Below are 13896 nucleotides of genomic sequence, written 5' to 3'. Positions count from 1 at the left end.
GAAATCAGAATTGTCTCCATTGTTAGCGTGGCAGAGCTGGCTTGCAAATTTTTAAGCATGGTGCAGCCTTGCTTGTTAAGTTTTCCCTGTGCCTTTTCCATTACAGTTTCACAGGCTCCTGTAGACATTGCTGGAGGTCTAGGAAAGCAGGGAAATGAAATGCAGAGATTGGCATGCAGGAGGAGACTCATATCGTGAGCTTCATCTTCTGATAATATTGCCACTGTGTCTATTTAAAATGAAACATGGATCAGCATATTATTTTAAGCAGGCAACTGAGGTGAGAGATCTTTGCTGCCAAAATAGTAATGTCAGACAAAGTAAGGAATAAGAGAGTCACAAAAATAGAAAGGTTGGAAAATGCATCCACTTTTTGCTTACTGAATCAGAAGGATTCTCTTAATTTTGAGCTGAAAATGCTGAACTAGTTTGCTGTAGTGGCACCCTGGTACCATTATCCCGTTCCATCCTTCAGCAAAAGGGGTAAAAGTCCCTGTGTCTTGCGTTATCACCCATGCCTGGCTCCCCACTCTTACCTGGCAGCCACTGCAGGTACACCTAGGGCAGAGCAAAGGCAGGGTGCTGCTACGGAGAGCCAGGAAAGGCTGCGTTGGCATGCAGCAGGTTTGGGGCACCGGCAGCATGTGTGAGCGCAGAGCTAGAGCTGCAGTCATCAAAACCAGTCCCTACCTTCCAGTACAGTCCCGCTGTATGATCCCTTCACTGTGTTTTTGCTTACCTGGAGGAGCAAAATATTACACTTTGGTTACTATTAAATACTGTACAAGAAGGCCTGAGCATCAGTTTCTTCCCATCCAGAATACATGGGAGAAAAAATGTTACGCTCATCTTAGAGCCCATCAGGTCTTCTGAATTCTTTTTCAGGAGCTGGGTTTTTTTCTTATTTATGTATTTATTTTTATGTGTATTTTTATATGTATTTCTATATATATGTGTATTTGTACAGATGCAACTATTCTATACTTCCAGCCACCCTTCATTTCCACCTCTCACTGAAGGACTAAGCTGGGCTGCTGCTGTGGGCATGGTTCACTGCACATGGCCAAAATACTCCTACAGCAATCTCAAGGGAAGCTTGTCTCCATCCTGCACCCTCATGGACCCCTTGCAATGGCAGAAGGCAAACTATCCTATATGTCCCCGAAGTGTCACCTTCCCTTGTGGCTGGTTAGCGGGCGGAAGCTCATCAGCAGATAGTGCTTGTGCAGGAATTGGCTTTTATAACTTCTGTGCAGCTTTTGCAACAACCTGCTGCTTTTTTCTTGTGTGTTGTTGGGGAGGGGGGGGGATTGTTGTTTGTTTGGTTTTTTTAATTTATTTTCATTCTAGGTAGGTAGCCATCTTCCAGAAAGCTTCTTCAGCTCTTCCTGGCTCCAGGGACCACAGTCTCTGGAGCCCTGGGCCCTCCCCATCAATTAATGGTGGTGGGAGGGGTTTTTTGTTTGGTTGTTTGGTTGTTTTTTTCTTCACCTGCCCCTGAAAAAAGCCCCAGATATCAAATGGCAAAGAAAACAAATGCTGCAGTGTCTTGGAAGAGGAACAGGCGTCGGGACCAAGCAGCCCAGGGTGGACCAGGTGGATGGCTGGATGTCCCACTGCCTGGCATGTGTGATTTTGGGTTTTTTTTGGGAAATGTGAGGGCCAGGGGCAACAGCAGCTGGGGGTTGCCCCAGGGGCCCCCTTCCTGACCCAGCAAGGCACTGAAGGGGGTCTGGAGTGGCCTGGAGCTGTTGGGGATGGCAGAGACCAGTGGCAGGGTTGGGATGCCCCTGTCCCAGATGATGCGCAGTCTCACACCAAGGGAGCTGACCCTACTCCTGGCCCCTGCTGAGAGGGGTGGAACGCTGACCTGCCCACCCACACCTAGGGGACCCCGCTGCCTTTGAGGGGCAGAGCCCATGCAGTCAGTCCTCCCGCCACCCCAGGACCCCCAGTGCCACCCCAAAGGGTACCCGTGGGGTGGGGGTCAACACTATTGGGGGGTGTCTCTGGGATCACAGAGGCTCCTTTGGGGCAGTGAGGGGGGCATCTGGGGGGCGGCCTCAAGCCACTTGGACCCCAGCCTTCATGGAGGGGGTGATTGCTGAGGATTCGCACCAGAGACAGGTACCTGGTTTGTTTATGTATGTGTTTATTTAGGTAGGAAAAGCACCTTATTCCCATTGCTCATTAGCCCCAGGGCACCGCCAAGGCCACCACCCTTGCTGCCACCAGCTTCCCACTGCTGACTTTCACCCATTGTTCCCCAGCTCCTTGGCGAACCCCACCCATGCAGGCCTGGTCCTTGTGCTGGGGGCTGGCGAGAAGATGCCTTTCCTGGTGTGGAAAAAAAAGGACAAGAAGAGGAAGCTGTGGTGGTTTCGTTGCCCACGGTTGCACCCAGACCCACCGGCCTCACTGTTACACTGTGCTGGCACTGTGGATTTCACACACACAAGCCCCTCTTTTTTTTTTTTTTTTTTTTCCTTTTTTTTTTTTTCCCCCCCTTTAAAAATGTTCCTCTTTTGGCACATGATGCTGGGGGGTTGCTGGGAGGGAAGCCACTGGGGAAGGCTGAGCAGAGCTGTGGCGGTGCCGATGCCCAGGGAGAGCTGTGCTCCCCAGTACCCCAAGAGGGCTCCCCGCTGCTGGGACAGCCCATGTCTTGCTGGCCACCAGCATCCTGTATTGCCAAACAACCACGTCTTAAATGATGTATTTATTTGGAAACCGCTGGGCTTATGGCATGTGCATGGCGCGGAGGGTACCAGTGAGGGAGAAGCAGTGGTGTTGCTGTCTCTGTCTCCAGGGCTTGGTACCCACCATGATGATTCTCTGCCAGGGTCCTTCCAAAAAATGGGCACGTTCTGGGGGGGGCGGTGCCCCCATCCCTCCCCTGTGTCGGCGGCAGGGCGTCCCTACACAATGCCCTCGCTGCGTTTGCTCCTCCACACCACCAGCGCGGTCATCAGCAGGGTGACAAGGACGGGCAGCAGGATGAAGGGGCAGAGGATGCCATTGGGGGGATCGTGCAGCGCCCGGCCAGACGGGGAGCAGTTCCTGAAGTACTGCTTATGGACGGCCACGAAGAACTCGTCCACCAGCCGGTTGGGCCAGTAGCAGTCGAGCCTCTCGGCGATCAGTGCCGTGCAGTTTGTCAGCTCCCCGTAGGTGCTGCAAGACAGACAAGGGCACCGGGATGGCACCAGGGACCAGCACCCAGACATGAGCCTGCCATCTCCTCCCCCCCCCCCCCCCCCCCTATAATATAAAATGTTATATACTTTCCATTATAGATGTGTGTATTTGTTATTTGAGATTTTGTTTGAGATTTTTATTGAGCACAAGGAGTTTTCATTTACAGAAGTAAATGAAAACAGAAATAATACTTACATAAATAACTAGAAGCAAGTTTGGTTTGGTTTGGTTTGTGTTAATTTTTGCAGGATTTCACAGCTGGACCAGTGCTATTAGAAACTACTGGTCAGACCCACATAACCCTTTGGCACCTTTAGGCAAAGACCTTCAGGAGATCCATCCCAGCCCACAGAGCAGCTTGCCTGGCTGCCGGCCTTCGGGGCACCCTCCTTTAGCTTGCATGGGTTCAGCCAAAAGAGGACAGAAATAAGTACAGCGAATCTACTTAAAATTCTCCTTTTAGTTGCCTAAAAATATTTGGGGGGGGGGGGGGGGGGGGGCATATGAACCAACAGCATGCTTTTGAAGCTTATCTCTCTGCAGTACCCTGCTTTGCAGGTCCGCAGCACCATGACTCATCCCACTTCTCAATGGCCAGCAAGTCCACTTTTTGAGGGTTGGTTTGGGGTTTTTTTCCCAAATATTTGGAAAACAAGGAGCAGCCCTGAACAAGAGGCATTGCAGGAAGAGGACTGCCCCTGTGCTGCTCCAACCAGCCATCCTCCGGAAGGACAGGTATTACCATGGGTTTCAAACCCTACCTGCTTTAAAATCAGCTATGCATAAAAAAAATACATACATATATTTTTTTTTTCCCCATCCCAATTACTCACAACTAATCCTAGAGAAGCAGTGCGAACCAAAACCCAGCTAGCCAATTAAAAACCCGCCTGAGGGAAGAAATATTTTATAAGCACCTTCCCAGCTACTCGCCGCAGCCTCTCTGCATCTCATCAGCTGGGTTTTCAGGCAGGCGGCAGTTGCCTTGCCGTGCCCATCAGCACATGGCAGTGCTGGAGGGAGCCCCTGCGGAGTCCGGTGATTTAATTAATGGGGTGCCTCGAGCTACTAAAAGCAGCTTCTGCTCAGCATCCCAATGTGCAAAATTGCCGTTTCCTGTTCAGCAGCAGCCTTAGGACATCTCAGGAGCTGAAGCATCTTCAGGAACCAGAGGAAAGAGTTAACCGAGAAGCGAATAAAAGCTATTTTTAAAACTGAAGGGCCATACAGCAGCTGGCTTAGCCCTTCCCCAGCTCAGACCGTGCTTCTGTGCTGGTAAATAGCTGCTCCTGTCACTATATGTGAAGATGTGCAAGTAACCAAAATGGTGTCAGTAAACGAAAGGATAAATTGCAATTACACTTTGCACTTAGGCAGGATCCATATTTCAGAGCTCAGATGGCTCCGTGCACACCAGCTGGGGCGAGGATGGACCCAAGGAGGAGCCGAGCGGCTACAGCCCTGTGAGCAGCGTAAGGGGGTGAGGAGGTGGCCGTGGGGCTACGACCTTCTGTCCAGGTGTGGAAGGAGGTCCTGTCATCCTGATGGGGGGGTCTGCAGCTGTGATTTAAGATACCCTAAGTCTCTGTCCCTTTTGTTTTCATGTCCCCTGTCTTCACTGAAGCCACCCTGTCGGCCCTGCACACCCCCAAAGTCCAGTGGGGAGTGAGCAGGAGGGGCCTGGAGGGAAAAGAAAACATTTTTCAGCAGTTGCCAGTACAAGTGACAACAAGGGCTGCTGAGCTCTCGGCCAAGGGAAAGCAAGCCCGGACTCTCTTCAGGAGATGATTTTCTGCCTTTTGCTTACACAAAGCACTACCTGACCACGATAGTTTTAGGGACAGCCAACTAAAAGCAAAGCCGAACTCTCAACTGTAGCCAAGTGTTTTGGTTTCTTCCACTTTATCTCATAGACCTTGGCCACCCATGGACACAAGCTGACAACCACTGGCCAAGTCCATCCCCGCCAGCTGCAGGGGTCCTGAGCTGCTGTGTCTCATGGTGTTTGGAGAACAGTCCTGCGAGACTCCGTCCTTCTGTCCTTGCATGCACAGCACCAAGACACATGGCATTGAGGACCTTCTCATTGCATGTGCACCACCAGGTACCGTAGAGGAATAGCAAAGGGATCCATTTGCTGGGATACTCATAAACCAGACCCGTCAGACACAGGCTGCTGCTTGCGATGCCTTGTCAGAAGGGATCACAGTCCCACCAGAGAGCAGCAGTGTTGACGCCCGGGGCTGAGTGTGCTCTTCCCTGCCACAGCGTGGTGAACATTCTCCCATTGCATCTCCAAAGCAGCATCTGGTTCTCTCTCCGCCCACAAGCAGAGCCATGTTACTACATTAGCACCATGCCAGTGTGGTCCCACCAGGGAATTCAGCCCGTGCTGATGGTGAAGCATCTCTGGGGGGCTTGTTTTCCTGCCCAGCGTGGCTGCTCTGCCCTCCCCTTGCCACCCCGCAGCCCAGTCCAGAAGAGCAAGGTTCCCCCTGCCATGCTCAGCTGGGCAAAGTGGAGCTGAGCTCCGGAAGCTACAAGGATGATCACGCTCTTTCTGCTGTCCAGAAAGAGATAATCCTCAGTCACAGCATTAAAAACTCTTTGGAGAGAAGGTAGAGTCAAGCTTTTGGCTTTCAGATAACCCTACAGCTCATTTGCAAGCCTCCATCTTCCAAAACACTGTTTCCTCCAGCTGAACGAGGGCACAGACCTTCCAGAAAAAAGCCTCCAGAGGTGGTATCTCTGCAAGCAGGAGAAAGGCATCGCCAAATCTCAGCCTCACATCCCACACTATGGAAGACTGTGTGCCGGGGACGCTGCTGGGGTTGGGGTGCTGTTGCTGGCTATAGCCCAGGGAGAAACCCCACTGCTGCTGCAGCCAAAGCGAAACGCATCGCTGGTGACCGATGCAGCCGCAGAAATAGAGCGGCATGGCATGCCACCGGCTCTGCCGCCACAGCCCTGAATGGGAGGGGGCTCAGGCCAGGGCAGGCGGCATGGGGAAGAGAGGGGCTGGGTGTTTAGGGAGTCTCCGGGGTGCAGCTGGGACCACCCTGGAGATGATGATGAGGACAGAAACCCAAGTCGGCAGCACCAGGGGCGTCTGGGGATTGCAATGCCTGGCAAAACACTCAGATGATTTTTTTTTTTTGGGGGGGAGGACCTAAGAGACCAATCCCAAATGAATGCCACCAATCCCAAATCAGACCCGAGGTGGGGATGTGCAAAGAAATACCCAGGCCCTGCATCCTCTCCTCCCTCACCCCGCAGACCAGGGGCTGGCTGCCCTCTAAAAACAGCTGAGCGGGGCCTTACAGCCATTACTGAAAGTGGGGTGATTAACCACAGGCCGGATCCCTGGCTGGGCTTCCAAGTTCCATGATGGCTCAGTTCGGTTGAGGTAAATAAGGAGGTAGAGAAGCCACCAGGCCACGGACCGGCATCCTGGCACATCCCCGTGGCTTTGCAGAGCAGCCAGAGAATCTAAGGATGCGACACTAAGGACGGTTGTCCCCAGCTTCCCAACCTGCCTGGGAGCAAGAGGTAATGGAAGGAGCGGGTGTTGTAACGCTGTTTGCAAGGGGCTATGAATAGCCGGTGCAGCCCAAAGCTATGTGCTGTGTGCTATTCGTAACAGCCGAAAGAAAGCCAGGCTGCAAAACATGGCTGGCATTAGAGTTAGTTAAGATATTTGGAATTAGAGGATGCAACAAAAGGCCTTCCATCGGGCACCTCTGCCCCCATGGGAAGGTATCTGAAATCTCTCCTTGCCTCTCACAAGGACCATCCAGTTGTAGCTGCAGGAAAATCCTGGTCAGAGAGCTCAGGCTGGTCCTGCTTCCCCCGGTCCTGAGGAAAGCTCAGCGTCTTTGAGGAGAAGCATCCTCAAGTCACACTCCTTTTACCCAGCTGGGCTCGGGCTTCTCTGGGATCTTTCCCAGTGACAAAAATTGGGTGCAGCCCAGCAAGGGCTCCTCTGGGAATGGCAGCTCTCAGGGGCTCACCTGTGCTTTGAGATGGATCCTTTAAAACACCTTAAAAGACTAGCTTTAATTACTAAAAAAAATATTAAAAACTGTGATTATTGAGCTGATGTAGGATAGCATCAGGAACGGGGCAGGTTTTCCCAAGCCATCCCACCACCACGGGCTGCAGGCAGGGAGAGAGGCAGCCTGCCCTGAAAACTATAGCTTTGATTAGTTCTAAATATTTTTTTCCCTACCCAAGGTGAACTACAATTAAAACTGTTTTCCTTGTCACCATGGAAATGGTTTGGGTTTAAAGGATGCTGTCGCAGGAGAAGGCTGAGCACCACAGGGACCACGTAGGGGACAAACGCCCGCAGGCAGGACGGGGACGGGGCTGGGCCACTGGTGGGAAGCAATCGAGCACTGATTTATGGTTTGACAGGATCCAAATGCTTACACCGCTGTAAATCCTAAGCAATGCCTCTCGTTTTTTTTTACCACTGCAACTGAGACTGGAATTTGATCTGCCATTTATTCCTTGCCAGCGCCTGGGTGCGGACGGTGTTAACACTATGGATACTAGTTGGAGTTCACAGGATTGCCAGCTCTCCCTTTTGCCACGATTATCAGGATTTTTTTCCTATCCTCCCCAAATCCCTTGCTTTGGAAACAAACAAACAAACAAACAAACAAAACAACTCAAAACCAAACCACAAGGCTTTCATTTCACTTTGTAACTTAAAAAATTGATTTCTTCCTCTGGAAGGTTGCAGGGCCAGCTTGGAGACATGCTAAAGGGGTATCCAGAAGGCACCTGGCAACCTGAAGATAAATAAGTAGATAATGAGATAATAAGATACTGGATCATCTGTTGTCTATAAGATAACGGATAAATAACCTGAAGACACACTGTGAGTATATTAACAGCTGTGAGAGCAGTGGCGGGGGCAGGAGTGGGGCAGGTACCAGGCGTGCCGGGAGCTGGCAGCATCATCCCTCATTTCTGGACCTGGCTGCAGCTGTCAGACTGGCATGCTCACCCTGGTGAGCTCCTTCCTCACAGGATGCCTGCGGCAATGGGAAAGCATTCCCTGGAGGTCTTTAGGTGTGCCACAGGGTGGATATATTTGGGATGAAGGCGCCTGGCTCGGCTGGAGTGACACTCGCAGCTGCAGCACTGCTCAGTACAGCGAGCATCCCTCCATCCCGCTCGCTGCTGCCCAGCGCACGGATGCCGTGCAAAAACCATCATGCAAAGCCATGGCCTGGCCATGGCCTGGCAGTGAGCCAAAACCATGCAGGAAAAATATCTACAAGTCATCAGCTCCTGCTGATGTATTCATGGGTGAGCAGCCAGCAGCCTGACCCCTCCAGCAGCCCCAGCTCTGCCAGCAGTGCCCCACGTCCCCAAAATAGCTGCCCCGAGGTAGACCACAGCTAATCCCCCCGGCTCAGTCACCACGCCGATGAATTTGGACCTGGAATCAAAATAGCCAAGTTGATCATCAGGATAATTAAGTCATGCACAGCTGAGCTCCCGGTCAAAGCAGCTCAGCCACCACTACCAACCGGAGGAGCCCACAACGCAGCTCCAGCTAAATGATCGTCTGGCTTTTAAATAACAGGGCAGCTGCAAGCCCTGGAGAACAAAACACCAGGGTGCTAGGTCTAAATTGCTCTCAGGCCAGGGATCCATGGAACAACGCCACGGAGGGGCTGAAGAGACCAGCTCCACTGGGTAGGTGAGCAGCCCCAGGCACTGGCACACACAGCTCCTGCAGGAGCAGGCGAGGCCATACGGGATCGCTTGTCCTTTGGGCAAGAAGAGAGGGAAGGAAACCAGATGACCCAAGGGAAAACACCTCTCAGAGAAGTCCTTCTCCCTTCCCAGGAGACAGTATTCATGGCCAACTTCTGGAACTAATGATTCTATTAAAAACCACCCAGCATCCCATTCCCGAAGGGTGTAACAGCTCACACAAGTTCCACTGGTACACGATGAAGACTCGCATATCAATATCCATCAACTTTCCCCCAAAAAGCACAGCTAAGAAAGCCAGCAGAGCTCAACAGTGTTGCTGGACAAACCTTCTCAGAGAGTTGGTGTTCATGTGGCCCAAGCCCAACCTCACTAAACACTCCTGACCCAGAGATAGCCCTCCATTAAATCTGAACGCAGCGGTACCAGTGATGCAAGAGCTTGGTTAATACCTCTAAGGGTAAGACGGGAGGAAAATCTGCAGCCTATAAATAGGACCAATAAACAACAATCACAAACTCTGCTGAGGCAATTCATTTGTCCAGATGTTCCCATCATGTCATTCTCAATCGAGCAGTAAACGATGGGTCTAATGGGCATTTCCCTGCTAAATGCTGCATACGAGAAATTACAGCTCCAAACCCACTGCTGCTGATGGTATGGGTCCTGTCAGAGGCAAAACCTTCAAACATTTCTCCTTCTCATTTCAGATAGGCTTCAAGCATCAAAACTCCTTGCTTTGGGGGACAATATGGAGAGGAAACGGGCTCTAGGCAGGCATTTTATTTTCATTTCTTCATCTCATGCCTGGTGGAAGTCAAGTCCTTCCCCCTAAAGCTGGAGGGGTAACCAGCCAGCCTATGCCACCCCCTGCCCACTCCTCCTGGGACACCTCCTAACAGTACTTTTTCTCCTAAAAGGGGATGGTAAGTGCCATGCACAACCAGAGAGCAGGGGGGTCAAGCGAGATGGCCACCCGAAACCCATATCCTTGCAGAGCAACTTATTTACAGCAGTAGCTGAGCTATTTTGACCTGATTTTTCTAATGTCCCGAGAGCACAGGAGGATCAGAGGAATGCCATCTCTTAAATAACCCCAAGCCTTGTATTCGCACGGAGAAAATGGGCTCGTGCAATCAAATTAAACACTGCAAGTTTATCAACATTTCCTCCAAGTGCCTCAAGGATAAGAAGTTTAGTAGAAGCTAGTTAGAAGAAAAACAGGATGTCGGAGATAAAGAACAAGCTCTTTAATACACTTCTGCTTCCCGTGCAATGGCTTCACTGAAGGTCTGGAGAAGGAGATGGATTGCATTTCATCCAGCTTGCAGATAGCACCAAACCAGGACCAAAAGCAAAGTCCTGCCCCTGGGACACACTCAGCCCCTGCACGGGGACAGCTGGGGTTGGGGACAGCTCTGCTGGGATGGTCCCACGGGTGGGAGCTCATCCCCAGCGCAGCCAGGAGACCCAGGGAGATGGTTATCCCCTACTCCTGCCACTCAGCACACCTGGACCATGTCTGGATGGTGCCTCCAGAGGCATCAACAGAGGGGGACAGGTCCTGCAGAGACCCCTCCCAAGGCAGCCAGGGGCTGGAGCAACGGCAGCAGTCCTGAACATTTCTGAGGACCAGATGAGGTTTCTCAGAACCAGAAAACCTCCCACAATCTTTCCACTCTCTTTTCTTCCCCTCCATTTTGTCACTGATAAAGGGGAAGGAAAACCAAGCTGTGCTTTTCAAAAGCTGTATATATATACATATATATGTATGTCTGTTTACATATACACATCTCTATATAGGTTTTAATTTGGCACAAAAGAAAGGGGCATGAAGCAGGAAATCAACCAAAATCTTACAAAACCTCTAATTTTTGTGCAAAACACTCATGTCATATGGCAACATCTGCTCACCATTTCCAACTGTCCTCAATCTCCCCCTCCTTGTGTCACAAGAGCTCATTTTTGTCCGCCACTTCATTTTCCCAGAAAAAGGCCACGGCACAACAACACTGTATGATGTAGAAAGCCAGCTCAGAGTGGAGAACAGGGTTTTATTTTCTCTTTTCGGGCCCTCACGCCAGCAAACAGACACCCCAGACTGGTCTTCACAACTCCAGTCAAAACCATCTCACCAGGAGAATGATTTACGCCATGGCAGTACTGAAAAATTCAGCTCTGCTGATTATAAATAGGAAAGAGCCAATCCAAAGAAAGCACTATTCAGGTGGTTTGCAATTAAAACAACTGAAAAGAAATGCCAAAGAAGCCAAAAAAGCAATCCCACAGAGCAGCATGTTTCCCATCTGCAACATCCCTGCTCTCCTTGATGCTGCTGCATTAAATAGGGTTCCCTTATCACCCTCATTATCCCCCCAAGGATGCTGCCAAGTGCTCTGCCAGGAGAGCAGACTGCATCGCCACTTCTCCTAAATCATACATCACTGCTAATTCCTTGACGCTGATTACAAACAGGAGGCTTAGCAGTAGATTGCCATGCCATACCGTACCAGCCTCTCCTTCTAGTTGCTAAAAAAAATCAACTGGCAACTTTTGGAAGCAGCGGGCGAGCCAGCAGATTCAGGATTTTCTCATAGAGGGTCTGAAGGCACCTCAGTGGTTTATGGGGTTTTCAAGCTGAGTTAGGGTATTTTGAACTGTCTGGAGAACCTGAGTACTGAGAAAAAAGAAAAAATCTAATGGAAAATATGTCCATCAAGCAGTGAGTCACCAGAAGAGGTAATGGAGCCATGACGGGGATCCCAATTTACTGCCTTATTAGAACATCGATACCTAGCATGTAGCAGACAGCCGTGGTCTTCACCTGTTGAAGCTCCACCACTGGGGCATGTGGTTTCTTCATATGGACATAACTGTATGGAGCAAGACCACCATCCTGGTTTCCAAACACTTCTTAGGTTGGGCTCCTTGAAAGCCCATTTAATCACAGAACGGCCGAGGTTGGAGAAGACCTCTGGAGGTCCACCTCATCTTATCCGAACACCCCTGCTCAAGCAGAGCCACCTAAAACTGGTTACTCATGACCATGTCCAGATGGTTTTTGAACATCTCCAAGGAGGGAGACTCCACAACCTCCCTGGGCAATATCTGTGCTAGTGTTCGGTCACCCCCACAGTGAAAAAGTGTTTCCTGATGTTCGGAGGGAATCTCCTAATCTCCTGTGTTTCAGTTTCTGCCCATTGCCTCTGGTCCTGTCACTGGGCACCACTAAGAGCCTGGCTCCATCCTCTTTGCACCCTCCCTTCAGATATTTGTATACATTAATAAGATCCCCCTGAGCCTTCTCTTCTCCGGGCTGAACACCCCAGCTCTCAGCCCTTCCTCATAGGACATATACTCCAGTCCCTTCATTATCTTCATGGTCCTTCATTGGACTCTCTCCAATATGTCCATGTCTCTCTTGCACTGGGGAGCCCAGAACTGGACCAGCACTCCAGGGGTGGCCTCGCCAGTGCTGAATAGTGGGGAAGGATCACCTGCCTCGATCTGCTGGAAACAATCCTCCTAATGCAGCCCCAGGTACCAGTCACCTTCACGCCACAAGGCCACGTTTCTGGCTGTGTCCAACAGGACACCCAGGTCCTTTTCTGCCGAGTTGCTTTCCAGCTGGGCGGCCCCCAGCATGTCCTGGTATCTGGGGTTGTTCCTCCCCAGGTGCAAGACTTTGCACTTCACCTTGTTGAAGTTCATGACATTTCCATCAGCCCATTTGGCTGATGGTGGGTTGGCTCGTTGGGTTGACGGTTGGACTCGATGATCTTAAAGGTCTTTTCCAACCTAAATGATTCTATGATTTCTCCAGCCTGTTGAGATTCCTCTGGATGGCAGCACGACCCTCTGGTGTATTACCCACTCCTCCCAGTTTGGTGTCATCTGCAAACTTGCTGAGGGCATACTCTACCCCATCACCCAGACCATTAATGAAGAGATTAAGCAGGACTGGACCCAGCATTGACCCCTGGGGTACACCACTAGTTACTGGCATCCAACTAGTCTTTCTCCAACAGCCTCTGGCCCTGGCTGTTCAGCTAGTTTTCAACACACCTCGCTGTCTGCTCATCCAGCCCACACCTCACCAGCTTGTCTGTGAGGAGCTGATGGGAAGCGGTGTCAAAAGCCTTGCTGAAGTCCAGGTAGACAATGTCCACTCCTCTCCCCTCCAAGACCACCTCGTGGCCCCTCCACAAGCAACCAGGATGGAGAAGCCCCTTCAGCTGGACCCAGCAGGGATGGAGCTGGGGCAGCATCGGCAGCAAAGCAGAGCAAAATGGTCCATTTGTTTCCCCCCCGAAATAAAACCCACCACTGACCTCCTTACACCCCAAAATCAAAGATGGGTGCAGGCAGTCCCGGGATGCCAGGAAGGGAGGAGTGAGCAGAGGGACCTCACTTACCCCACAGTCTCATCCCAGTCGCACCAGAGCCGCTGCCCGATGCCCTCCATGCTGAGCTGGAACTGCTTCAGGCAGTAGTGCCGGATCATCCAGCCATAGTCCGCCTCCTGGCACGCCGTCACCGTGATGAAGTGATGGGCTGGAAGACAGGCAAGGGGCAAGCGGGGTTAGGCTCTGCTGCAGTGGGTCATGGTGCAACGACAGCCCCTTGCCCCCCACTGCGTGGTCCCCACCACAGCTTTTCACGCAGAGGGCACCTGCCAAAGCAAAGCTGAACATCAACATAACTCCACTTTCAACCAGCTTCTTCAAAACCTCCTTCTCAGGGTTTTATTTCCCTCTTCACATCCCTCTGACCCTGCAGCATCATCCTGCGTTACCCTCCAAAGTGCCTGACATGAGATAAATCAATTATTCAAAATATGCCAAGTAAGTCATAAATAAGTAAGGACACACATTTCTTCTCTGCTGATAACTTGACACACATCTTTGGACTTTAAATTCCCAGTTCTTCGGTTTATGAAAACAGTAAGGGTGTGGGGGAAGCTGG

The 13896-nt window shown here is 51.1% G+C and overlaps 1 protein-coding gene across 1 annotated transcript in view; it reads right to left on the bottom strand.

The window, feature by feature from the left end:
* Positions 1–2482: 2482 nt before the first annotated feature.
* RAMP1 (receptor activity modifying protein 1) overlaps positions 2483–13896 on the bottom strand; it is a 29842-nt gene continuing 18428 nt past the window's right edge. Inside the window, exons 2-3 of the mRNA XM_049802245.1 lie at positions 13347–13485; positions 2483–3174 (exon numbers count right to left, since the gene is read on the bottom strand). Of these exons, the coding sequence (XP_049658202.1) occupies positions 2919–3174; positions 13347–13485 (395 nt within the window). The 3' untranslated portion in view covers positions 2483–2918. The remainder of the gene's footprint in view (positions 3175–13346; positions 13486–13896) is intronic.

The sequence above is a fragment of the Accipiter gentilis genome, chromosome 1, assembly GCF_929443795.1.
Source record: "Accipiter gentilis chromosome 1, bAccGen1.1, whole genome shotgun sequence".
NCBI classification, from domain to species: Eukaryota; Metazoa; Chordata; class Aves; order Accipitriformes; family Accipitridae; genus Astur; species Astur gentilis.
The sequence above is the reverse complement of the archived record's forward strand: the minus strand, read 5'-3'. Positions and strand labels throughout refer to the sequence as shown.